Consider the following 27,593-nt stretch of genomic DNA (forward strand, 5'->3'; position numbering starts at 1 on the left):
CCATTAGCTGCTCCTGAGCCTATCTAGGCATACTTTTCAAATAAAGATACTATGAGAACAAAGTAAACAAAAGAGAATTAAAGTTGAGTCTCTTAAAACTGCTCTACCTGAATGATGAAAGTCTAATGTTGGCTTTATTTTTCTTTTAGAAACATTAGCTGCATTTAGAGCTTGACAATATCATCAGTTTGTTAAAAAACACTTTCTATAACCTCCACTTGCTTGCAGAAAATTATTCTATAAAAAGATTAAGAAGAAAAATATAAATCTTTAATCAATAACATTTTTATTAAAAATTATTTACATAACCAAGAAAGGAAAGAATATGTGCTATGAGAACATTTATAAAAACACATTCAATGTGTAGGAATAAAACTTGTACAACTTCTTTGGTGCCCATTTTAAGCATAAAAAGAAACAATAAAAAAAAAAGTAAAACTATAAATAAAACCACAAGCTCAAACAGAAGATTTCAGTTAGTGCACATCATTACAGAGCTTCTGATGGGTTCATTAAGAATTACTTCACAAATAAATAGCACTTTGTAAAAAAAAAAAAAAAAAAATTAAAATAAAAGCAGCAAGTCAAGTCCAAGTCCAATAAAAAGTCTCTTGAAGAAAAAAAATAATTTGAATAAAATCCAAAGTTTTCTGAAGACTGACAAAGAACGGATAACTAAAATTGCTGCCCCTTTATTGGTCCGGTAATTTTTGTTCAAGTTCAAGAAGTTTTTTTTCTTCTCTTTTTCTTTTAAAAAGGTGCCTGGTCTTGAAAACTTAATTCCTAAGTGGTTATTTACAAAATCTGTTTCCTGCTTTCAAACACGCATGGGTAAATGGTCTCCACGGCAGTGGCAACAGTCTTTACATCTGGACCTAGAGGGGGAAGCAAAAACATAAATTATGCTTAATAGATAATTTAATTTCCTTCTGTATAAGGAGAGTCCATGGCTTCATTCCTTACTGTTGGAAAATAATGAACCTGGCCACCAGGAGGAGGCAAAGACACCCCAGCCAAAGGCTTAAATACCTCTCCCACTTCCCTCATCCCCCAGTCATTCTGCCGAGGGAACAAGGAACAGTGGGAGAAATATCAGGGTATAATAGGTGCCAGAAGAAAAATATAAAATTTAGAGGGCGGCCCTTCGGAGAACACGGACGGGGTCTGTGGACTCTTCTTATACAGAAGGAAATTAAATTATCTGGTAAGCATAATTTATGTTTTCCTTCTTAATATAAGGAGAGTCCACGGATTCATTCCTTACTGTTGGGAAACTTATACCCAAGCTCTAGAGAACACTGAATGATAACGGGAGGGACAAAAAGAGACGGACCCTAATCTGAGGGCACCACAGCCTGCAAAACTTTCTCCCAAAGGCTGCTTCAGCTGAAGCAAAAACATCAAACTTGTAAAATTTAGAAAAAAAAAAGTATGTAAGGAGAACCACATAGCCGCCTTGCAAATCTGATCCATAGAGGCCTCATTCTTAAAGGCACAAGAGCAAGCCACTGCTCTAGTAGAATGAGCCATAATCCTCTGAGGAGGTTTATGTCCCACTGTCTCATAAGCTAAGAGAACACCCCTCAACCAAAAAGATAAGGAAGTCGAAAAGACCTTCTGACCCTTACGCTTCCCAGAATAGGCAACAAAGGAAGAAGTCTGTCTAAAATTCTTAGTAGCCTGAAGATAGAACTTCAAGGCATGAACCACATCCAAATTATGAAGCAAACGTTCCTTTGAAGAATAAGGATTAGGACACAACGAAGGAACCACAATCTCGATTGTTGTTGCGGTCTGACACGACCTTAGGAAGAAACCCTAACTTAGTACGTAGGACAGCCTTATGAGAATGCAGCAATCTCAGAAACTCTGCGTGCAGAAGCAATAGCCAGTAGAAAAAGAACCTTCCAGGACAACAACTTAATGTCAATTTCATGCATAGGCTTCAATGGAGCCAGTTGCAGAACCTTAAGAACAAGATTCAGGCTCCAAGGAGGAGCCTTAGATCTGAACACAGGTCTGATCCTAATCAGAGCCCTAACAAAAGACTGTACATCTGGAAGCTCCGAGAGCCTCTTATGCAGTAAAACAGACAGGGCCAAAATCTGTCCCCTCCGAGAACTGGCAGAAAGACCCTTCTCCAGCCCTTCCCGGAGAAACGATAGGATCCTGGCAACCTTAACCTTATGCCAGGGATATCCATGCTCTTCACACCAGAATAAGTAGGTTCTCCACACCTTATGATAGATGCGACGAGTAACCGGCTTACGAGCTTGAATGAGTATCACTAACTTTCTCAGAAAAACCTCTCTTGGCTAGGAAGAAGCGTTCAATCTCCACGCAGTTAGCTTCAGAGAATCTAGATTTTGATGAACAAAAAGGACCTTGTTCCAGCAGATCCCTGCAACAAGGTAACTTCCATGTAGGAGATGACATCCCCACCAGATCTGCGAACCACATCTTTTGAGGCCACAATGAAGCAATCAGTATCACACAAGGAAGGAGTGGGAACGGCAGGAAAAGGGAAATTAGATTGAACCTCCAAGGAACCGCTAATGCATCTATTACCTCTGCCTGAGGATCCCTGGACCTCGACCCAAATCTGGGTAGCTTGGTATTGAGACAAGACGCCATAAGATCTATCTCTGGCGTCCCCCACCTGTTGCATATCTCCGCAAACACTTCGGGATGGAGAGACCATTCCCCCGGATGAAAGTATTATCTGCTGAGAAAATCCGCTTCCCAGTTGTCCACACCCGAAATGTGGATCGCTGACAGCAAACAGTTGTGGGCCTCCGCCAACTCCAGAATCCGAGATACTTCCCTCATTGCTAGGGAGCTTCTCGTTCCCCCCTGATGGTTAATGAAAGCCACCAAGGTTATATTGTCTGATTGGAATCTAATAAACTGGGACGAACCAAGGAGGGGCCAAGCCTTCAAAGCATTAAAGATTGTCCGAAGTTCCAGAATGTTGATCCGGAGGCGGCGTTCCTCCTGAGACCACAGGCCCTGTGACTTCTTGGCACCCCTAACAGCCCCCCATTCTGATAGACTCGCGTCCGTAGTCACAATCTCCCAGGATGGTCTTAGAAAGGATGTCCCTTGGGACAGATGATCTGGATAGACCCACCAAGGGTGATTCTCTCGACCGGTTGTCCAGTGAAATCTGTTGAAACAGATCCGAATGATCTCTGTTCTACTGCCTCAGTATGCACAGTTGCAACAGTCTGAGATGGAAACTGGCAAAGGGAATGATGTCCATGCTGGACACCATGAGACCAAATTGCCTCCATACACTGAGCCACAGGTGGCCTTAAGGAGGTCTGGAGGGCAAGACATGCCGAAGCCAGCTTGTAACGTCTCTGGTCTGTTAGGAATATTCTCATGGATATGGAGTCTATTACAGTACCCAGGAATTCAACCCTGGTGCTTGGAATAAGAGAACTCTTTTCTAAGTTTATCTTCCATCCATGAGATCGAAGAAGAGAGAGAAGAAATACCGAATGGTCCTCCGCAAGACAAAAAGATGGAGCTTGTACCAAAATATCGTCCAAGTAAGGAGCTACTGCTATACCCCCGGTTCTGGCAACGGCTAGAAGAGCCCCTAGAACCTTTGTAAAAATCCTTGGAGCAGTAGCTAAACCAAAGTCCAATAAACTGGAAGTGTTGGTCCAGGAAACGCAAACCTTAGGAACTGGAAGTAATCCTTGCGAATTGGAACGTGAAGATAAGCATCCTTCAGATCTATAGTGGTCATGAACTGTCCTTCCTGTACTAGGGGAAGGATGGACCTTATTGCCTCCATCTTGAACGAGGGGACATTTAGAAATTTCGTTAAAGACTTTAGGTCCAGAATCGGGTGGAAAGTTCCCTCTTTCTTTGGGACCACAAATAGGTTTGAATAGTATCCCAAACCTTTTTCTGCGATAGGAACCGGGACAATGACCCCTAAGGAGGACAGATCCCGCACGCACCCCAGAAAGGCTTCCCACTTTTCTGGTTTTGAAGACAGACTTGAGAGGAGAAATCTGCCCTTTGGTGGATGAGATTTGAAACCTATCTTGTATCCCTGAGCTATGACCTCCAGGACCCATGGATCCTGCATGCCCCTGAACCAAGCGTCTTACAAAAGCAACAGTCTGCCCCCTACACTATCCAGCGCCGGATCGGGGGCCACCCCTTCATGCCGACTTGGTCTCGGCGGGCTTCTTGCTCAGCTTGAATTTATTCCAGGATTGGGCCAGATTCCAAGTACTCTTGGCATGCTCAGGCTTAAGAGGAGGACTGTTGTTGTTGGGATTTCTCAGAACGAAAGGAACGAAAATTAGAGCCTTGTCCCTTAGACTTGTTCTTTTTATCCTGCGGTAGCAAGGCACCCTTGCCCCCTATAATTGTGGAGATAGTGGAGGAGTCCAGGCCTGGACCAAATAAAATCTTTCCCTTAAAAGGAAGGGAAAGGAGTCTAGACTTCGAAGTCATATCCGCAGACCAGGATTTCAGCCACAGCGCCCGACGGGTCTGCATTGAAAAATCAAATCTTAGCATTTAGGCGAATGATCTGCATGTTTGCATCACAGATAAAAGAATTAGCAATTCTCAATGCCTTAATTCCTTCTTGGATAATGTCGAGGGGACCCTCCACCTCGATCAATTCCGATAAGGAGTCGCACCAGTAGGCCGCAGCTCCAGCAACCGAGGCAAAATCCACTACCGGTTGAAACAAGTATCCCGAATGCTGAAACATTTTTCTGAGAAAAGTTTCCATCTTCTTGTCCATCGGCTCGCTGAATGACGAGCTATCCTCAAGTGGGATAGTAGTATGCTTGGCCAGTGTGGAGATAGCACGATCCACCTTAGGGACGGAACCCCACAACTCCAATTGAGAGTCCGGTAATCATTTTTTAAAAGGAAGACGAAGGGGAAAAGGAAAATCCAATTCTATCCCACTCATTCTTAATGTTAGCCAATTTTACCGGTACAGGAAAAGTTAATGGCACTACCCTGTCCTTGTAAACTCTGTCTAATTTAGGGATCAAAGGTTCATCAGGCAGCTTGGCCTCTGGAACCTCTAATGTAGACAGAACCTTCTTTAGAAGAAAACGTGAGTGTTCAATCTTAAATCGAAAGGCTGGTTCCTCCGCAGCAGGAGGCCTAGAAGAAGCAGACTCCAACCCAGAAAGTTCACCCCCTGAAGACTCAGTGTGACCCGTCCTTGGATAATTGAAAATCAGATAAATCCAATAAATCACTTGACGACCCCTGGACAGGAGAGCTATGTTTAACCTCTCGCTTGCGCTTGGTAGGGCGAGGTAAAGCACTAAGGGCCTCAGACACCGCTGTCTTTAACTGTGCGGTAAAGTCTAATGGTAAAAGGTTCCCTCCAGACGGAGGATCAGGCGTGCTACGGAAAGCTGCATGTGATGAGGGAGATGACTGATGGGTATGCACCTCATGGGAAGGCAAGTCCTCAGAGGTGGACGGCTCAGTGGTACTAAAGGGGTTACGCGTCTAAGACATAACAACCTTGTTGAGGCATATGGAACATAGCTGAGAGGGCGGGCATACCAAGGCCTCCTCACAATATAAACAGGTAATACTATTTGGAATAGAGTGAGTACCCTCAAGAATATCAGAATCCTCCATAGCTTACACTAATGACAGTAGGACACAGAATAAAACAATCTTTTTATTTCTCACAAAAACTGCACCTTTCTACTTCCCAATGGCTGGGGCACTCACCACCTCCAAGACCTAGACAAAACGGAAAAAAAAACCCATCTTCTCCGACAGCTAGCTCGTCAGGAAAGAGGAAATGAAAGTGCGACCACTCCTGGTAATGCGGTGCGCCAGGCAGGACCGCTCCTGCTATGAGAAAAAGCCAGCAAAGCTAACCTGTGTGTTCCAGCCACATAACAAACAGTCTATGAGCCCAATGAAATCTCACACATAAAGCAGCATAAAATCAAAGCATCATATTTGATTAATCCCCACTGTTCCATAATCTCCCTCAGGAGATATTAACCCATGATTCTATCAAGATAAAAGGAGTCACACTGTGACACTGTCTTCTAGAGTTTTCAACATGTGTAAAAATTGAAACGATCTTACCAGAATCCATGCTGTGGAACAGAAACACAGCCTCTTAAGTGTGACAGTCTTTTAGCATTGCTCCTGACATTGACTTGAGTAAAGAAATGAGCAGGCAGTGAAACTTGTCAACACTGATTGCTTAAGGAACTGTTAGCAGGCAGTCTGAAAGGGTTCGCAGAAAGACTCTCCTTGCATCTCAAGACTAACTTTCGTCAATGATCTCACTGAAAGGCTGACAAGACTCATATCGAAGGGCAAATACCCCTCCTAAGGAACTACTCCGAAATCTTCTAACACTTCTCTGCCATCCTCCTGTGATGGAAGGCAAAAATGACTGGGGGATGAGGGAAGTGGGAGGGGTATTTAAGCCTTTGGCTGGGGTGTCTTTGCTTCCTCCTGGCCAGGTTCAGTATTTCCCAACAGTAAGGAATGAAGCCGTGGACTCTCCTTATATTAAGGAAATACATATTTACATTAATTTAAAAAAAAAAGGAAAAAAAAAAAAAAAAAGTATATTCTGTTATGTCATTGTCACATTTGAAAATGAACCAGTGAGTGCCGTGTGTGTATGATATGATATGATATATATATATATATATATATATACACACACACACACACACATATATACAGGGAGTGCAGAATTATTAGGCAAGTTGTATTTTTGAGGATTAATTTTATTATTGAACAACAACAACCATGTTCTCAATGAACCCAAAAAACTCATTAATATAAAAGCTGAATAGTTTTGGAAGTAGTTTTTAGTTATAGCTATTTTAGGGGGATATCTGTGTGTGCAGGTGACTATTACTGTGCATAATTCTTAGGCAACTTAACAAAAAACAAATATATACCCATTTCAATTACAGCTTGGAGTAAGACAACATGCATAAAGAGGATGATGTGGTCAAAATACTCATTTGCCTAATAATTCTGCACTCCCTGTATGAGATAGATACACACATGAGGAAATGAGGCACTCACTGGTTCATTTTCCCTCATTTCCTCCTGTATAGGATGTATGTTTAAGTGAGAGTAAGCTTTAACCAGGATTGTGTGTGTGATATAGAGAGATAGATAGATAGATAAAGAGAGATAGAGAGAGAGATATACATACATACAAATATATATACACACACACACACACACACCAAATTAGGTACATTAAGATTTATGCAAGAGCGCTATTTTGTATACAGCTACAATACATACAGAATAAGTATATTTAATTATGAAATAGAGAGAAACCTTTAACATTATACACTAGTATAAATACCTGTTACTGTAATACTTCCGGTGGAGAAAATCTGCAAGGTTGACCTCAGAGACTTTATTCTATAGCAGACAGCAGGATGTAGTTCAGGCTCATAACTGCAAAATACATATAGTTTTTTTTTACAAATTCAGAGACTTAAATAAATACATCAATTATTCCATGCACTTTTTGTGTGTGTCATTCTTTTACAATTGCAAATTTCCTAATTATTGCAAATCCAAATGCAGCCTTTTAGGGTTTCCTATGTACTATAATAAAAGATGTCTATTGACCCTTTTTATTTTGTGTCTACATACTCACGGACTACCTCTTTATACATAGCTGTTCAAAGTCATGACTAACAATAGATTTTATATAAACAAATGTTAATACAAAAGAGAAAGAAAAAACAAAAAACTTTAATACCTTGCATTAGGACGATTATTCTTGGTGAATTCTGGCAACCTTATTTCAAAGGGCATAGTACAGACAGCCAATACATTGACAACTTTAAAGTCAGTGAATTTTACCTATGGGGGGAAAAATAATTTTTTTTTATAGAAATGATCATTTCCTTGTCTAAAGCTTAGTTCTATGCTATACCAAGAAAACATCTGTCTGATACATATTATATAAAATAAAAGGTGAACGGATGTATTAATTCCTACATTGAATAGAAATAGAACAAACATACGTGGAAACCAAGTTTCTGCAAACAACGTGCCAAGCGTCTTGCGCCAAATTTGGCTTCTTCTTCACTGCACAATAAAAAAAAAATTGTTTACCATAACAACCAGCTATATTTGTAAAGTTACGTCAATAAATTTATGAGTAAAATATTTTGCAGTGCTATATTGCTCTACCCTTCACTGCCATTTAAGCCTCCTGTTTTTGTCCTATAACACCCTATCTTTCTTTGCTCCTCACGCTTATCCAATGGTTTTTAACCTGTTTCTTGCTGTCTCTTAAATTGCTGTTTTTCTTCAGTTAAACCATCCCTTTTTTTCTTCTCCCCACTGACACATCTAATTTAAATTTATATCCAAAATTCACATATGGATTTAAAAGCTTTTGTTGTGCATACAACATAAATAAATTATGAATGGTGCAGCACTATAGAGGACTCCGTGGCCACTTTTGCAGCCTACTGAATTATGTAAGTTGCCAAACACTTGACCAAGTAGTAATAGATTCCTCTAGCTTAGGGATGTCCTGTTCTCAGAAGATACTAAACGGACGTTGTATTCACACACTGTGTAGCAATTATGTTAAAGGACAGCCTTTAAGTAGGTTTTTTTTGTGCCTGCAAAATTGCAGAATGAAGTTTACAAATACCAAATTACCTGGATTTCGGCATCGATTACTTTTTAAATGTGGTTGGATCACAATTACAGACAAACACACACTGACTAAAAACTAATAAACAGTTGTACATTATACATTTTTATTGAAGACATCAATTAATCATTAACAGTGCAAATATATATATATATATTTTATTCTGAAAAATATAAGCATTCGACTAGCTATTTACAGATTTAAATATACATACACACAGATATATATATATCTATATACATTAAAAAGTGATTTAATATGATTCAGATAGAGCATAACATTTTTATTTTTTCCAATTAAAGGGACATTCCAGTCAAAACTGAAATGCACATAGATTAATTACATCTTTGAATAGAAACATATTTGCAATATACATGTATTAGCATAAATGCTTCTAGTAAAAGTTACTAAATTTGCTAACTTTGCATATAATTGCATAACGCAACTTTATTGGCCATGGGGAAGGGTGAAAGTTTTCAATCACAGCCCTTTCTTCAGGGCATCCAAGGACGTCTGTCAGAAGAGAAAATAAGCAAAACAAATATATATTTCTTTCATAATATTTATGTTTTAGATTCTACTTCACTAGTTAATATATATTGTTATTGCGGCTAAATGACTACATCCCCTGAGTGAACTGATCCTCTAAAAAGGTACAGTCTAGTAAAAAAAATAAACTTTCATGATTTAGATAGGGCATGCAATTTTAAACAACTCTTCAATTTACTTATATCAGTGCTTCTCAACCACAGTCCTCAAGTACCCCCAACAGACCAGATTTTTATTATAGCGTAATCAGTGCACAAGCGAAGTAATCAGCTGATCAGTAACACCATGGTTAATAACCTGCTCTCACGCATCAGCTAATTATTTCACCTGTGCACTGGTTCAGCTATAATAAAAGCCTGGCCAGTTGGGGGTACTTGAGGAGTGCGGTTGAGAAACAATGACTTATCATTAAATCTGCGGTGATCATTAGGAATTCTTTGTTGAAAGCTTAAAAGGGAGAGTTTACTCAAAAATTTTCTCCCCTTTTATTTGTTCCCAATGATCCACTTTACATGCTATAGTGTATTAAATTGTTTACAAGTATATTCATTACCCTTATATTGGCATTTGACTTAGTTTATTTAGCCTGTGATATCCCCACACATCCTGAAAGTTTTTGGCATCAAGGCCAAGCTGTGTTTACACAGCCAGTAGAAGAAATTATACTCCCAGTGGGTTATAGAAGAAATAATGTAATAAAATGTTAATTTTCCATTGTTCTCTCCAAGTATTGGTGATTGGTTTATGGACAGATATAAGATAAAGCAGGTATATGAGCACAATGTGATAAAGTAATGAGATCTGATTATACCTACAAGCTCAGCCCATTTTATTAGGTTGTGGCTTCAAAACACAAAATCAGCTCATTCATATACACAAATAAGCCTTAAAAAAGCAAATCTCATACATTTTATACTCTGCAACTGGTAAAAAAGTAATTGGAAACACATTAAGGGAAACACATTTTTATAGTATACTGTCCCTTTAACCTAGGAAGGCTCAAATGCTAATTTCTAAGCTAACTGAAGGCCGCCTCTTATCTCAGTAAATGTTTTTGCAGCTAGACAGTGCTAGTCCATGTGTGCCATATAGATGACATTGCGGTTACTCCCGTGGAGTTATTTGTGAGTCAGCAGTGATTGGCTAAAATGCAAGTTTGTCAAAAGAACTGAAACAAGGGGGCAGTCTGCAGAGGCTTAGATAGGTTATCACAGACGTAAAAAGTGTATTAAAGTGCCATAAAACATGTTGAGATCTGTGCATATCCTAAAAGGGCTAATTAAGTAGAAATAGTTTGCATAAATTTTTTTTTTTAAAAACTGCTGGCAAGTATTTTAAAAAGGAAATTTATGCTTACCTGATAAATGTATTTCTTTTACGATATGACGAGTCCACGGATTTCATCCTTACTTATGGGATATCGCCTCCTGGTCAGTAGGAGGCGGCAAAGAGCTCCACAGCAGAGCTGCATAAATAGCTCCTCCCTTCCCCCCCAACCCAGTCATTCGACCGAAGTTAGGAAGAGAAAGGAAAAGCCAAGGAGCAGAGGTGACTGAAGTTTAACAAAAATAAAAAAAAAATATGATGAGTCCACTGTGGGCCGTGGACTTGTCATATCGTAAAAGAAATACATTTATCAGGTAAGCATAAATTTCCTTTTCTTTTACAAGATATGACGAGTCCACGGATTTCATCCTTACTTATGGGATACAATACCAAAGCTTTAGGACACGGATGAAAGGGAGGGACAAGACAGGAACCTAAACGGAAGGCACCACTGCTTGAAGAAACTTTCTCCCAAAGGCAGCCTCAGATGAGGCAAAAGTATCAAATTTGGAAAAAGTGTGGAGAGACGACCAAGTTGCAGTCTTGCAAATCTGTTCAACAGAAGCATCATTTTTAAACGCCCACGAGGAAGCCACAGCTCTAGTAGAATGGGCCATAATTCGTTCTGGAGGCTGGTGTCCAGCAGTCTCATAAGCAACACGGATGATACTCCTCAGCCAAAGAGAAAGAGAGGTAGCCGTAGCTTTCTGACCCCTACGTTTCCCAGCAAAAACAACAAATAATGAAGATGTTTGACGAAAATCCTTAGTCGCCTGCAAGTAGAACTTCAAGGCACGGACTACATCCAAATTATGTAACAGACGCTCCTTCTTAGAAGAAGAGTTAGGACACAAGGAAGAAACAACAATTTCCTGATAAATATTTTTGTTAGAAACAACCTTAGGAAGAAAACCAGGTTTGGTACATAACACCACCTTATCAGAATGGAAAATAAGATAAGGAGGAACACATAGTAATGCCGAAAGCTCAGAAACTCTGCGAGCAGAAGAAATAGCAACCAAAAATAAAACTTTCCAAGATAATAACTTAATATCTATGGAATGCATAGGTTCAAACGGAACCCCTTGAAGAACATTAAGAACTAAATTCAAACTCCAAGGAGGAGCAATTGGTCTAAACACAGGTCGGATTCTAGTCAGGGCCTGACAAAAAGATTGAACATCTGCCAGACGCTTGTGAAGCAAAATAGACAAAACAGAAATCTGTCCCTTTAAGGAACTTGCCGACAACTCTTTCTCCAATCCTTCTTGGAGAAAGGATAAAATCCTGGGAATCCTAACCCTACTCCATGAGTAGCCCTTGGATTCGCACCAATAAAGATATTTACGCCATATCTTATGGTAAATTTTTCTAGTAACAGGCTTTCGTGCCTGAATCAAGGTATCAATGACCGCATCAGAGAACCCCCGCTTAGATAAAATCAAGCGTTCAATCTCCAAGCAGTCAGCTGCAGAGAAATTAGATTCAGATAATGGAAGGGTCCCTGAATGGAGAAGTTCCTGTCTCAATGGAAGCCTCCACGGCGGCAGAGAGGACACGTCCACCAGATCGGCATACCAAGTCCTGCGAGGACACGCAGGAGCGATTAGAATCACCAAAGCCCTCTCCTGTTTGATCCGTGCAATCACCCGGGGAAGGAGAGCAAACGGTGGAAACACATAAGCTAGGTTGAACGACCAAGGCACTGCCAAGGCATCTATCAGTTCAGCCTGAGGATCCCTGGACCTGGATCCGTATCTTGAGAGCTTGGAATTCTGACGAGACGCCATCAGATCCAATTCCGGTCTGCCCCACCTGAGAATCAGGGTGGCAAAGATCTCCGGATGGAGTTCCCATTCCCCCGGATGAAACGTCTGTCTGCTCAAAAAATCCGCCTCCCAGTTGTACACTCCTGGAATGTAGATTGCTGACAGATAAGAGTGAGCCTCGGCTCACCGAATTATCTTGGATACTTCTGTCATCGCTAAGGAACTCCTTGTTCCTCCCTGATGATTGATGTAAGCCACAGTCGTGATGTTGTCCGACTGAAATCGGATGAATTTGGCTGAAGCCAACCGAGGCCAAGCCTGAAGCGCATTGAATATTGCTCTCAATTCCAGAGTACTGATTGGAAGGAGAGACTCCGACAGAGTCCACACACCCTGAGCCATCAGGGAATTCCAGACTGCACCCCATCCTAGTAGACTGGCATCCGTTGTCACTATCACCCATGAAGGTCTGCGGAAGCACGTCCCTTGGGACAGATGATCCAGCGACAACCACCAAAGAAGAGAGTATCTTGTCTCCTGATCTGAGGAGACAAATTTGCATAATCTCCATTCAACTGTCTGAGCATGCTCAGTTGTAGAGGTCTGAGATGAAAACGAGCAAACGGAATGATGTCCATTGCCGGCCACCATCAATCCAATTACCTCCATGCACTGAGCCACAGATGGCAGAGGATTGGACTGAAGGGCTCGGCATGTATTCAGAATCTTTAACTTTCTGACTTCCGTCAAAAAGATTTTCATGGATATAGAATCTATTAGAGTTCCCAGGAAAGTAACCCTTGTCTGTGGAATTAGTGAACTCTTTTCTAGATTCACCTTCCCCCCGTGAGTCCTTAGAAAGGACAGAACTATGTCGGTATGAGACTTTGTCAGTTGATAAGACGACGCCTGGATCAGAATATCATCCAGATAAGGCACCACTGCAATGCCCCGCGGTCTGAGAACCGCCAACAGAGACCCTAGAACCTTTGTGAAGATCCTGGGTGCCGTGGCCAGCCCGAAAGGAAGAGCCACAAACTGAAAATGTTTGTCCAGGAAGGCAAAACTTAGGAACTGGTGATGATCTTTGTGGATAGGAATATGAAGATATGCGTCCTTTAAGTCCACGGTAGTCATATATTGACCCTCCTGGATCAATGGAAGAATTGTCCGTATAGTCTCCATCTTGAAGGATGGAACTCTGAGAAACTTGTTTAGACTTTTGATATCTAAAATGGGTCAGAACGTTCCCTCCTTTTTGGAAACCACAAAAAGATTTGAATAAAACCCCTGCCCCTGTATTGGGACGGGACAAATTACTCCCATGGTAGAGAGCTCTTCTAAACAACGTAAGAACGCCTCTCTTTTTATGTGGTCTACAGACAATCGTGAAAGAAGAAACCTTCCCCTTGGGGAGGCATTTCTGAACTCCAACTGATACCCTTGAGACACGATTTCTAGTGTCCAGGGATCCTGAACGTCTCTTATCCAAGCCTGGACAAAGAGAGAATGTATGCCCCCTACTAGATCCGGTCCCGGATCGGGGGCCGCCCCTTCATGCTGTCTTGGTAGCAGCGGCAGGTTTTTTGGGTTGTTAACCCTTGTTCCAAACCTGGTTAGGTTTCCAGGTGGGTTTGGCTTGAGCATAATTCCCTTCCTGTTTAACAGAAGAGGAAGAGGGGATTCCCTTGAAGTTTCGAAAGGAACAAAAATTATTCTGTCGTCCCCTTTGATTAGCTGTTTTGTCCTGAGGAAGACGGTGACCCTTACCTCCCGTAATGTCAGAAATTATCTCTTTCAAGTCAGGCCCAAACAGGGTCTTACCCTTGAAAGGAATCGCCAAGAGCTTTGATTTAGAGGACACATCTGCAGACAAAGATTTTAAACCATGCAGTTCCGTTGCGTATTTACCACTGTGAACTGCCATTAACCTGAGTATGAACCAAAAATATTTCCCCAGCGTCAGCCATCTCTTATGCCATATGTTCCACAACAATAAACAGAGATTTGCCCAATATATGTAAAAACATTGTATGATATTGAATAATACCATCGTTACCCCAGCGCTTCTAGCATATCTTATCCACTAGAATATCTGTAGAATCTAAAAAATATGTTGGTTCTCGTTCTGACATATTTGACAAAAGGGCAGCCTTTTAGCCACATAAACCCCAGATAGAGAAAAAAGGTAGCGTACAGTCAGATCCGAGATGAGCTGCAGAGCCCCAGAATAAGAGACTGCACTTACCTCTATGCTGAGGAACAGCATGATAATTCACAGTGTCAAGAGGTCCACTCTTCCTCCTGAGGTCCTGTGAAGATATAAGGATCTTAGTTAAGTTTCTCTAAGATCATCACTTCAGAGCAGTATCAGAATGGGAGGCGCAGCGAAGTTAACAACCCCACCAGTTCCCATAGCCAAAAGGGCTATAACTGCAGAGTCTGTTCTATAAGAAAATAGTACACTTTGGCACCATTTGAAAATAAAAAAACTCTTGATAGAAGAATCTAAACTCACACCTTACTTTACCTCTTCATATCACTAACACAGGCAAAGAGAATGACTGGGTTGGGGGGGAAGGGAGGAGCTATTTATGCAGCTCTGCTGTGGAGCTCTTTGCCTCCTCCCGCTGACCAGGAGGCGATATCCCATAAGTAAGGATGAAATCCGTGGGCTCGTCATATCTTGCAAAATAAATCATTTTAAGCATCAGAAACACAGACATTGTATTTCAACTGAGTTCACAGTAGCTTATTTGCTTCTAGGCATGCTCCAGCAGATAATGAGTGCTAAAGTCTTGTATTCTACCAAAGCAAAAGGTGGATATAGATGCAGCCATATAAGGAATTGTGTGGGGGAGTTAGAGTTTTACAATTCAGAAACTTAAAATAAAGGGTTAATGGCGAGGCACTGCAGAATAAATTTGCAGGTAAAGCAAATAAAGAACATATTATAATTTGTCTCTATCCCAACTTGTTTTACATGCCTTTTTATATAGCCGTGTTGGTTATGCAAAACTGGGGAATGGGCAATAAAAGGGACTATCTTTTTAAAGAATAACAATGCTGGACTAGATTGCCCCTTTATATAAATAATGAAAAGTATATTTCAAAGTTTTTTATAACTACACATAAATATTTTATATTAATTTTATTTTCAAGTCCCTTTAATCTTGAAAAAAAAGGTTTTAGTGTGTAGTAGTGTCTAGTTTCCTTGATCTTAGATTTTTAATTTTTATAACAGACAAAATTAAAGGTTACCTGGTGGCTCCCGTACAAATAATTTTTCCTGAGGACCAAATTGTGGCAGTTATCCTGGGTTTCCTAAGTTTCATTAGCACCTTCTTTAGTGAGAAAGAGATAGAGATTAGATATATTTAGATAGTTACATTACATGGTTAGAAAACAGCTATTTTGATTTAGACATTTTTTTTTACTATTTAAGTTTGTGACATGTATGCATTGCTGAAAGGTATTCAGTTAAAAAAAAATATATATGTATCTCATATCCTTTCCATTACTGTCATTAAAGAGACATAAAACCCAACATTTTTATTTCATAATCCAGATAGAATATGCAATTTCAACCAATCAACTTTCAAATTAAAAGGGACATGAAATACAATTTTTTCTTTCATGATTTAGAAAGAGCATGCAATTTAAAACAACTTTCCAATTTACTTCTATTATCTAATTTGCTTTTTCCCCTTGATATCCTTTTTCGAAAAGCATATCTAAATATGATCAGTAGCTGCTGACTAGTGGCTGCACATAGATGTCTTGGGTGATTGGATCATTTATTTGTATAGCTATTTCTTCAACAAAGGATATCTAAAGAATGAATCAAATTAGGTAATAGAAGTAATTTGGAATGTTGTTTAAAATTGTATTCTCTATCTAAAATTCTAAAAGAAAATGTTTGACTTTCATGTCTAACTTTTATTATCTAATTTGCTTGCTTTTCTTTTTATCCTTTGTTGAAAAGCCTTCCTTGGTAAGCTCAGAAGCAGAAATGCACTACGGGGAGCTAGCTAATGATTATGCCTTCAATAAAAGGATACCAAGATAATGAAGCAAATTATATATGCTGTATCGGAGTCACAAAAGATAAAAAGAAAAAAAGTGTTTCATGTCCCTTTAAGTGTGCAGTAGATTTAGCCTATGTAAAAATTATATGTTAAATTAAGCTACTGAGAACAGCAGCTGTATAGCTAGAAGCATGGTTTAACGAAGAAGACTCTGAACACAAACTGGAGGTCTCCTCTCCAAAGACAGATACACTATCAAACCATTTGTGTGAGCAGTCATAAGTGAAGGCAGAGTTGTGGGGGTTCCGTGCTGTAACTCAGCACTGCCTGGTGCAGTTGAACCTCCCTCTGCATGTTGTATATACAGTGCTGCACTCAAGATATCTGCATGCTCACAAGGAAACTTGGAACAAAAGCTAAAAAGAGGAAGAGATTAATCTGATTTAACAGATGTACATTGGAAGGTTGTTTTGCCTTTCATGTCTCAAACATCCCAGTTGAAGAGTGATGACAAATTAACAAGATGGTGATATATACTGCCAATTATCAGAACAAAAAGGGGCATTTTTATTATTCCAGCATGATTTCACTGAAGCCCTAAAAAAGTAAATTGTATGAACATGATTGTAAAAGTATATAAACATCTGAAAAGATGTTGTACATGTTTAACACATTATCCACTAGGGAAAAAAAAAAGAAGGAAAAACAGAATTTATGCTTACCTGATAAATTACTTTCTCCAACGGTGTGTCCGGTCCACGGCGTCATCCATAACTTGTGCGAATATTCTCTTCCCCAACAGGAAATGGCAAAGAGCACAGCAAAAGCTGTCCATATAGTCCCTTCTAGGCTCCGCCCACCCCAGTCATTCGACCGACAGGAAAAAAACAGGAGAAACCATAGGGTGCCGTGGTGACTGTAGTTAAAGAAAGAAATTCATCAAACCTGATTAAAAAAAACCAGGGCGGGCCGTGGACTGGACACACCGTTGGAATAAGTAATTTATCAGGTAAGCATAAATTCTGTTTTCTCCAACATTGGTGTGTCCGGTCCACGGCGTCATCCATAACTTGTGGGAACCAATACCAAAGCTTTAGGACATGGATGAAGGGAGGGAGCCAATCAGGTTACCTAAACAGAAGGCACCATGGCTTGCAAAACCTTTCTCCCAAAAATAGCCTCCGAAGAAGCAAAAGTATCAAATTTGTAGAATTTGGCAAAAGTGTGCAGGGAAGACCAAGTCGTTGCCTTACATATCTGATCAACAGAAGCCTCGTTCTTGAAGGCCCATGAGGAAGCCACAGCCCTAGTAGAGTGAGCTGTGATGCGTTTGGGAGGCTGCCGTCCGGCAGTCTCGTAAGCCAATCGGATGATGCTTTTCAGCCAAAAGGAAAGAGAGGTAGCAGTAGCTTTTTGACCTCTCCTCTTGCCAGAATAAACGACAAACAGAGAAGACGTTTGTCTGAAATCCTTTGTTGCTTCTAAATAGAACTTTAAAGCACGAACTACATCTAAATTGTGTAACAAACGTTCCTTCTTTGAAACTGGATTCGGACACAAAGAAGGCACAACTATTTCCTGGTTAATATTCTTGTTGGAAACAACCTTTGGAAGGAAACCAGGTTTAGTACGCAAAACAACCTTATCTGAATGGAACACCAGATAGGGCGGATTACACTGCAGAGCAGATAACTCAGAAACTCTTCTAGCAGAAGAAATAGCAACCAAAAACAGAACTTTCCAAGATAACATCTTGATATCTATGGAATGTAGAGGTTCAAACGAAACCCCTTGAAGAACTGAAAGAACTAAATTCAGACTCCAGGGAGGAGTCAAAGGTCTGTAAACAGGCTTGATCCTGACCAAAGCCTGAACAAAAGCTTGAACATCTGGCACAGCTGCCAGTCGTTTGTGTAACAAGACAGATAAAGCAGAAATCTGTCCCTTTAGAGAACTCGCTGATAATCCCTTATCCAAACCTTCTTGGAGAAAGGAAAGGATCCTAGGAATTTTGATCTTACTCCATGAGAATCCCTTGGATTCAGACCAACAGATATATCTTTTCCATATTTTATGGTAAATTTTTCTAGTTACAGGTTTTCTGGCTTGTACCAGAGTATCTATCACAGAATCCGAAAACCCACGCTTAGATAAAATCAAGCGTTCAATTTCCAAGCCGTCAGCTGGAGGGAAACTAGATTTGGATGTTCGAATGGACCCTGTACTAGAAGATCCTGTCTCAAAGGTAGCTTCCATGGTGGAGCCGATGACATATTCACCAGGTCTGCATACCAAGTCCTGCGTGGCCACGCAGGAGCTATCAAGATCACAGAGGCCCTCTCCTGTTTGATCCTGGCTACCAGCCTGGGAATGAGAGGAAACGGTGGAAACACATAAGCTAGGTTGAAGGCCCAAGGTGCTACTAATGCATCCACTAGAGTCGCCTTGGGATCCCTGGATCTGGACCCGTAGCAAGGAACCTTGAAGTTCTGACGAGACACCATCAGATCCATGACTGGAATGCCCCATAATTGAGTCAACTGGGCAAATATCTCCGGGTGGAGTTCCCACTCCCCCGGATGGAATGTCTGACGACTCAAATAATCCGCCTCCCAGTTTTCCACTCCTGGGATGTGGATCGCAGATAGGTGGCAGGAGTGATCCTCCGCCCATTTTATGATTTTGGTCACTTCTCTCATCACCAGGGAACTCCTTGTTCCCCCCCCTGATGGTTGACGTAAGCAACAGTCGTCATGTTGTCTGATTGGAATCTTATGAATCTGGCCTTTGCTAGTTGAGGCCAAGCCCTGAGAGTATTGAATATCGCTCTCAGTTCCAGAATGTTTATCGGGAGAAGAGACTCTTCCCGAGACCATAGACCCTGAGCTTTCAGGGAGTCCCAGACCGCGCCCCAGCCCACTAGACTGGCGTCGGTCGTGACGATGACCCACTCTGGTCTGCTGAAGCTCATTCCCTGGGACAGGTGATCCTGGGTTAGCCACCAACGTAGTGAGTCTCTGGTCTTCTGATCTACTTGAATCACTGGAGACAAGTCTGTATAGTACCCATTCCACTGTTTCAGCATGCACAGTTGTAATGGTCTTAGATGAATTCGCGCAAAAGGAACTATGTCCATTGCTGCAACCATCAACCCTACTACTTCCATGCACTGAGCTATGGAAGGTCGTGGAACAGAGTGAAGAACTTGAAAAGCGTTTAGAAGTTTTGACTTTCTGACATCTGTCAGGAAAATCTTCATTTCTAAAGAATCTATTATTGTCCCCAAGAAAGGAACTCTTGTCGACGGAGAGAGGGAACTTTTTTCTATGTTCACCTTCCACCCGTGAGATCTGAAAAAGGCCAGAACGATGTCTGTGTGAGCCTTTGAAAGAGACGACGCTTGTATCAGAATGTCGTCCAAGTAAGGTGCCACTGCAATGCCCCTTGGTCTTAGAACCGCTAGAAGGGACCCGAGTACCTTTGTGAAAATCCTTGGAGCAGTGGCTAGCCCGAATGGGAGAGCCACAAACTGGTAATGTTTGTCCAGAAAGGCGAACCTTAGGAACTGATGATGATCTTTGTGGATAGGAATATGTAGATACGCATCCTTTAGATCCACGGTAGTCATAAATTGACACTCCTGGATTGTAGGTAAAATCGTTCGAATAGTTTCCATTTTGAACGATGGCACTCTGAGAAATTTGTTTAGAATCTTTAAATCCAGAATTGGTCTGAAAGTTCCCTCTTTTTTGGGAACTACAAACAGATTTGAGTAAAACCCCATTCCTTGTTCCACAGTTGGAACTGGGTGTATCACTCCCATTTTTAACAGGTCTTCTACACAATGTAAGAATGCCTGTCTCTTTATTTGGTTTGAAGATAAGTGAGACATGTGGAACCTTCCCCTTGGGGGTAGTTCCTTGAATTCCATTAGATAACCCTGAGAAACTATTTCTAGTGCCCAGGGATCTTGAACATCTCTTGCCCAAGCCTGAGCGAAGAGAGAGAGTCTGCCCCCTACTAGATCCGGTCCCGGATCGGGGGCTACTCCTTCATGCTGTTTTGGTAGCAGCAGCAGGCTTCTTGACCTGCTTACCCTTGTTCCAGCCTTGCATCGGTTTCCAAGCTGGTTTGGTTTGCGAAGCATTACCCTCTTGTCTAGAGGCTGCAGAGTTGGAGGCCGGTCCGTTCCTGAAATTGCGAAAGGAACGAAAATTAGACTTATTCTTGGCCTTGAAAGGCCTATCTTGTGGGAGGGCGTGGCCCTTACCCCCAGTGATGTCTGAGATAATCTCTTTTAATTCTGGCCCAAAAATGGTTTTACCCTTGAAAGGGATATTAAGCAATTTTGTCTTGGAAGATACATCCGCTGACCAAGACTTTAGCCAGAGCGCTCTGCGCGCCACAATTGCAAACCCTGAATTTTTCGCTGCTAATCTAGCTAACTGCAAAGCTGCATCTAAAATAAAGGAATTAGCTAACTTAAGTGCGTGAATTCTGTCCCTAACCTCCTCATACGGAGTCTCTCTACTGAGCGACTTTTCTGGTTCCTCGAACCAGAACCACGCTGCTGTAGTGACAGGAATAATGCACGAAATAGGTTGCAGGAGGTAACCTTGCTGTACAAAAATCTTTTTAAGCAAACCCTCCAATTTTTTATCCATAGGATCTTTGAAAGCACAATTATCCTCGATAGGAATAGTAGTGCGCTTGGCTAGTGTAGAAACTGCCCCCTCGACCTTAGGAACTGTCTGCCATAAGTCCTTTCTGGGGTCGACCATAGGAAATAATTTCTTAAATATAGGAGGGGGGACAAAAGGTATGCCGGGCTTCTCCCACTCCTTATTCACTATGTCCGCCACCCGCTTGGGTATAGGAAAAGCGTCGGGGTGCACCGGAACCTCTAGGAACTTGTCCATCTTGCACAATTTTTCTGGAATGACCAGGTTGTCACAATCATCCAGAGTAGATAGCACCTCCTTAAGCAGTGCGCGGAGATGCTCTAATTTAAATTTAAATGTCACAACATCAGGTTCTGCCTGTTGAGAAAGTCTACCTGAATCAGAAATTTCCCCATCTGACAAAACCTCCCTCATGGCCACTTCAGATTGGTGTGAGGGTATGACAGAAGTATCATCAGCGCCCTCCTGCTCTACAGTGTTTAAAACAGAGCAATCGCGCTTTCTCTGAAATGCAGGCATTTTGGATAAAATATTTGCTATGGAGTTATCCATTACTGCCGTCAATTGTTGCATAGTAACAAGCATTGGCGCGCTAGAAGTACTAGGGGTCTCCTGCGTGGGCAAAACTGGTGTAGACACAGAAGGAGATGATGTAGAACTATGTCTACTCCCTTCATCTGATGAATCATCTTGGGCAACTTTACTATCTGTGGCAGTACTGTCCTTACTTTGTTTGGACGCCATGGCACAATTATCACACATATTTGAAGGGGGAGACACATTGGCTTCCATACATACAGAACATAGTTTATCTGAAGGCACAGACATGTTAAACAGGCTTAAACTTGTCAATAAAGTACAAAAACCGTTTTAAAACAAAACCGTTACTGTCTCTTTAAATTTTAAACAGGGCACACTTTTTTACTGAATATGTGAAAAACTATGAAGGAATTGTTCAATTTTAACCAAATTTTCACCACAGTGTCTTAAAGCATTCAAAGCATTGCACCCCAGACCTTTAACCCTTAAAATGAGGAAACCGGAGCCGTTTACAGTTTTAACCCTTCTACAGTCCCAGCTACAGCCTTTGCTGCGACTTTACCAAACCCAGGGGGGTATACGATACCAAATGAAGCCTTCTAGGAACCTTTTCAACTACTTCCAGACCCACACACATGCAGCTGCATGTCCTGCTCTCAAAAGTAACTGCACAGTAATGGCGCGAAAATGAGGCTCTGCCTACTACAGAGAAGGCCCTTCCTGACTGGGAAGGTGTCTAAACCAGTGCCTGACATAAAAAAACGTTCCCCAAAGTTATAAAGTGTTAATTTCAACATCAAGCTGTATAAAATGCCCAAATAAAGCAATCGATCTAGCCCATAAAAGTGTCTACCAGTTTTATAGCCCATATTAAGCCCTTTATTCTGTTTGAGACTAAGAAAATGGCTTACCGGTCCCCATGAGGGGAAATGACAGCCTTCCAGCTTTATACAGTCTTGTTAGAAATATGGCTAGTCATACCTTAAGCAGAAAAGTCTGCCAACTGTTCCCCCCAACTGAAGTTATCTCATCTCAACAGTCCTATGTGGGAACAGAAACCGATTTTAGTTACTGCTGCTAAAATCATACTCCTCTCACAAACAGAACTCTTCATCCTTTTCTGTTTCAGAGTAAATAGTACATACCAGCACTATTTTAAAATAACAAACTCTTGATAGTAGAATAAAAAACTACAACTAAACACCACATACTCTTCACCATCTCCGTGGAGATGCTGCTTGTTCAGCGGCAAAGAGAATGACTGGGGTGGGCGGAGCCTAGGAGGGACTATATGGACAGCTTTTGCTGTGCTCTTTGCCATTTCCTGTTGGGGAAGAGAATATTCCCACAAGTTATGGATGACGCCGTGGACCGGACACACCAATGTTGGAGAAACAAAAGTGTTGTCTGATATTCGTTCTTAAGGGTTGTAGCTAGTGCTACAAGCCAGCAGCAACAGCACATACTTATTGGTTACACACAAATCAATATACATTTGTTAATTCTTTATAGGACAGTTTATCATTTTCAGACATATGTAACATATATAAAAATTTTGTTGGTTTCTACCAGGGGTTTTTAAACCTGTCTTTAAGCCTCCCTAAAAGGCCAGATTTTCAGGTTATCTGATCTGGAGCACAGGTGAAATAATCAGCCGATTAGTAAATATGGTTATTAACCTGCGCTCACCCAGTGTAATCCTAAAAAGACAGGTTTTAAAACCCTTGGTTTATAACATTCAGCAAAATCCACATCAAGTTTTTTTTTTTACATAAACGCTCCCAAATCGGCTATATAAATGGACCACCTACAAAACATGTTTGCAAAGAAAAATCTAGTATACAATGTCCCTTTAAGCAGATAGGTTTTAATACCTACCCCAACCTCACGCTTATAAATGACATTTGCTCCTTCCAGTGCAATCTTCCTCAGGTTTAAATGGCATCGCGTTCGAAACACACATACAACGTTTGTAATTAAAATATCCAAAGCCACATCACTGTCTGCATCCATTGAGGTGGCTTACGTGTTGCCTTCCCACCACCATTAAGATTATGATCTGAAAAAAGTAAAAAAACAAAAAACAAACAAAAACAAATTTATATTCATATCAAATAAAAATGACCAGAAATGTTAAAGGCTGCATACATGTGTGTGTGTTCAAGTCTCTAGGTCTATTTCTGTATATGTGTTTTTTTTACTTTTACACCTTTTTCAAGTTTGACTACACTCAAGAATAAAATGTGCACACATTTTAGTCATAGTGACATAAATTGCAGAGGTCAAAAGGAAACCAATCAATGGTCAAGTAAGGGGTCCAAACATATATAGTGGCAGCCCTGTCTCTCCCTTCCGAATGAAAGCTCACAAGTCCACCTGTCCTGTTGATCGTTTCACATAACTATGATTTACAGCTTACAGTGTCTTAAGGGCAGGCCCTTCTACCCTTATGATTTATGTAAATGTCTTGATTATTGTACTCCCCCACTGTAGTTAATGTTAAAGTGCTGTGGAATTACCTAGATTAGATTGTCAATCCAATAGAAAGCACTCACCGGGTCTTATAAATTAAAGCTGAATTTATTAGTAACGTTTTGGGGGTGATAGCCCTGCCCTCAGACCATACAAAGTACAAAAAAAAAAAAAAAAAAACGTGAACACTTCAGCCGCAAATTGGAACTAACATGGCGTCATGACCGCTCCATAACCATGGTTACCGGAAGCGACATAACATATAACAGTGGCAACTGTTTATACATCTCAACAGGACAAAAGATATACATTGTAGTCACGTTATCCCTATCATTAATATGCAACAGTTACTGGCATCTATCTGAGCCTAACAACATCCACCTTTGCTGAGGGAAAAAAATATTTAGCAAACTACACCATTCGTATACCTAAATAGGGCTCGTCAGAAAATCCAATCTAAAAAATTATACATGCAAAGCTATACAACTAATACTATTATAAAAAAATGTGTTACCAGTATCACAGTTCTAAAGAGTGATACGAAATAACAGTGAAAGGACAAAAGCACAGGTACAATTGATTGAGATGAAGGACCGATTCCTCCAACAGGGATATAATGAAAAACATATCCTCAAACATTACAATACTTTTTAAGAATATATGGACCAGGATATGACTCTGACTTCCTCCAAACAGAATAAATATGCATGCAAAGCTATACAGCTAATACTATTATATAGAGTGTAACATAATATGTCCTAAATCTAGCAGTCTGTATAGAGATTTACCTTATAGATCGTACAGATCACAGAAAGCAATGCAAGTCCAGGTGGGTATTCAACCCCCTGGGCACCAAAGTACCCAGGTTGAATATCCACCTGGACTTGTGCTGTAACAATAAGTTGCCCCTATCACCTCCTCTAGTAAGAGAAGGGATATGGTCAATAATCACGTACCTCAAATCTGAAACCGCATGACCAAACAACGCAAAATGTCGGGCAACCGGTTGTTCCGACTCACCCTTTTTTTATGGCCATACGAAATGAGGTGCGGTGGTTGGCCATACGAGTCCAGAGGTCGTCAATCGTTTTTCCGACATAGAATAACCCACACGGACAATGTAATAGATAAACAATTTAAGTCGTTGTGCAGGTTACTCTATGTCGGATCTCAAACTTTTTATTTGTAGATGGATGGGTGAAAAACGTTGTATTCAGTAGACCATTACAGGTGGTGCACCCAGCACACTTGTAACAACCAGGTTTAACCTGTTGGAGCCAAGTCGTAGTCCTGAACTGGATCTACTTTAACCAGCATATCCCTAATTGAGCTAGCCCTTCGGAAGCCAATTTTTGAAGGCTGCATCTTTTTGAAGGGTAAGTTCCCATCCGATTCCATGATGTTCCATTCCTGTTTGATTACATTAGGCAAAGCTTTCTTATCCGCTGTAAATGACGTGGTGAAAATTATTCTATCATCCTTATTCTGTTGTTTAGAGGAAGTCAGAGCCATATCCTGGTCCATATCCTAAAAAAGTATTGTAATGTTCGAGGATATGTTTTTCATTATATCCCCGTTGGAGTAATCGGTCCTTCATCTCAATCAATTGTACCTGTGCTTTGGTCCTTTCACTGTCATTTTGTATCACTCTTTTGAACCTTCGGAATCCTCCAAAAATTGGCTTCCGAAGGGCTAGGTCAATTAGGGATATGCTGGTTAAAGTAGATCCAGTTCGGAGCTGCGACTTAGCTCCAACAGGTTAAACCTGGTTGTTACATGTGTGCTGGGTGCACCACTTGTAATGGTCTACTGAATACAAAGTTTTTCACCCATCCGATTACAAATAAAAAGTTGGAGATTCGACAGAGTAACCTGCACGACGACTTAAATTGTTTATCTATTACATTGTCCATGTGGGTTATTTTATGTCGGAAAAAATGATTGACGACCTCCGGACTCGTATGGCCATAAAAAAAGGGCGAGTCGGAGCAACCAGTTGCCTGACATTTTGCGTTGTTTGGTCATGCGGTTTCAGATTTGAGGTACGCGATTGACCATATCCCTCCTCTTACTAGAGGAGGTGATAGGGGCAACTTATTGTTACAGTGCGAATCCAGGTGGCTATTCAACCTGGGTACTTTGGTGCCCAGGGGGTTGAATACCCACCTGGACTGGCATTGCTTTCTGTGATCTGTACTATCTAAGGTAAATCTCTATGCAGACTGCTAGATTTAGGACATATGTTGCACTCTATATAATAGTATTAGTTGTATAGCTTATGTATATTTTTTAGATTAGATTTTCTGACAAGAGCCCTATTTAGGTATACTAATGGTGTAGTTTGCTAAATAGTTTTTTCCCTCAGCAAAGGTGGATGTTGTTAGGCTCAGATAGATGCCAGTAACTTTTGCATATTAATGATAGGGATAACGTGACTACAATGTATATCTTTTGTCCTGTTAAGATGTATAAACAGTGGCCATTTTCTATGTTTTAGTTATGTCGCTTCCGGTAACCATGGTTACGGCAGGACCTGCGCAGTGGAACGGCCATGACGCCATGTTAGTTCCGGTGTTCACGGCGGTGGGGTTATAAAGGTTCAGGTATGTTTTGTTTGTAGCATGTATGTATATACTTTTTTCAAATACTCGCCGATACGGTTTTTTTATGTCATGTGACAGTTTCCCAAGCATAATACAGACTAATGATTTAAGATAGTTTATTTAGAATTATGAAGAACTGTAACTCGAAAGACATAAAATAATAAGTTTTTTTGCTCGTCACAAAGTTGTAAAAACTTGAAGAAATTTCACAGAACATGGTTAATAAATATTTTATTTATAAAAACAATAAATGTAAAAATCACAAACCAACCAAAAGTGCAATACAGTAAAAAAAATATAACAGTGCACTGTTTAATCATGGGGAACAACACTATGACCTAGATTACATTTGACTGGTAAGCTTTACCAATGTTCTCAATACATGTCCAACTCCATTAAAGTCTATGGAGTTGGAAATGTTAACAGAGCATTGGTAAAGCTTACCAATCAAACGTAATCTAAATCTAGTCCTATAATTGTAGGATGAGTGTTCATAGGAATTAACTTAATTTGTCCTATGAACACTCTTTCTGCAATTATACAAGCTAAGGATGTACCTCAGAGTACAGTATGCATTGAACTTAATTGGGCAAGATGAGAACTATCAGTATTACAGGCAATCTAGAAATTAGAATAAATTTCAAAAAGTTAGTGGCATGTTCTTTTTAAAAAACAGAAGCATCTCTGCATGTTCAGCTATAAGTCCGTGTGTGCCATCAGTAAGGATGTTTCACGCTAAGCTGAAAAGTCTCACTTTTCACACTACTGCATGGGGCAGAGAGATATTTTTGGCCCATTAAATCTCAGTTTATTAACTGCCCAGTACATCAGGGGTTTGTCTGAACGAGCTACAGTGATCTCTCCCAGGTAGGCTTCCAGCGGTATAGTAGCAGCTTTTGGAGCACTGCTCTCAGACGTACAATAATACAAATAAGAGCAAT

General features: G+C 40.7%; 1 protein-coding gene across 2 annotated transcripts in view; it reads right to left on the bottom strand.

Annotated features, from left to right (window-relative positions):
* Positions 1-269: 269 nt before the first annotated feature.
* The window catches only part of TBPL1 (TATA-box binding protein like 1), a 51,768-nt gene continuing 24,444 nt past the window's right edge, over positions 270-27,593 (bottom strand). For both annotated transcript variants that reach the window (XM_053710906.1, XM_053710907.1), the window contains exons 2-7: positions 23,456-23,636; positions 15,589-15,671; positions 8,040-8,103; positions 7,772-7,875; positions 7,367-7,461; positions 270-875 (exon numbers count right to left, since the gene is read on the bottom strand). In XM_053710906.1, coding sequence (XP_053566881.1) covers positions 796-875; positions 7,367-7,461; positions 7,772-7,875; positions 8,040-8,103; positions 15,589-15,671; positions 23,456-23,590 — 561 coding nt within the window. In that variant the 5' untranslated portion in view covers positions 23,591-23,636 and the 3' untranslated portion in view covers positions 270-795. The remainder of the gene's footprint in view (positions 876-7,366; positions 7,462-7,771; positions 7,876-8,039; positions 8,104-15,588; positions 15,672-23,455; positions 23,637-27,593) is intronic.

Source organism: Bombina bombina, chromosome 4 (assembly GCF_027579735.1).
Source record: "Bombina bombina isolate aBomBom1 chromosome 4, aBomBom1.pri, whole genome shotgun sequence".
Classification (NCBI taxonomy): domain Eukaryota; kingdom Metazoa; phylum Chordata; class Amphibia; order Anura; family Bombinatoridae; genus Bombina; species Bombina bombina.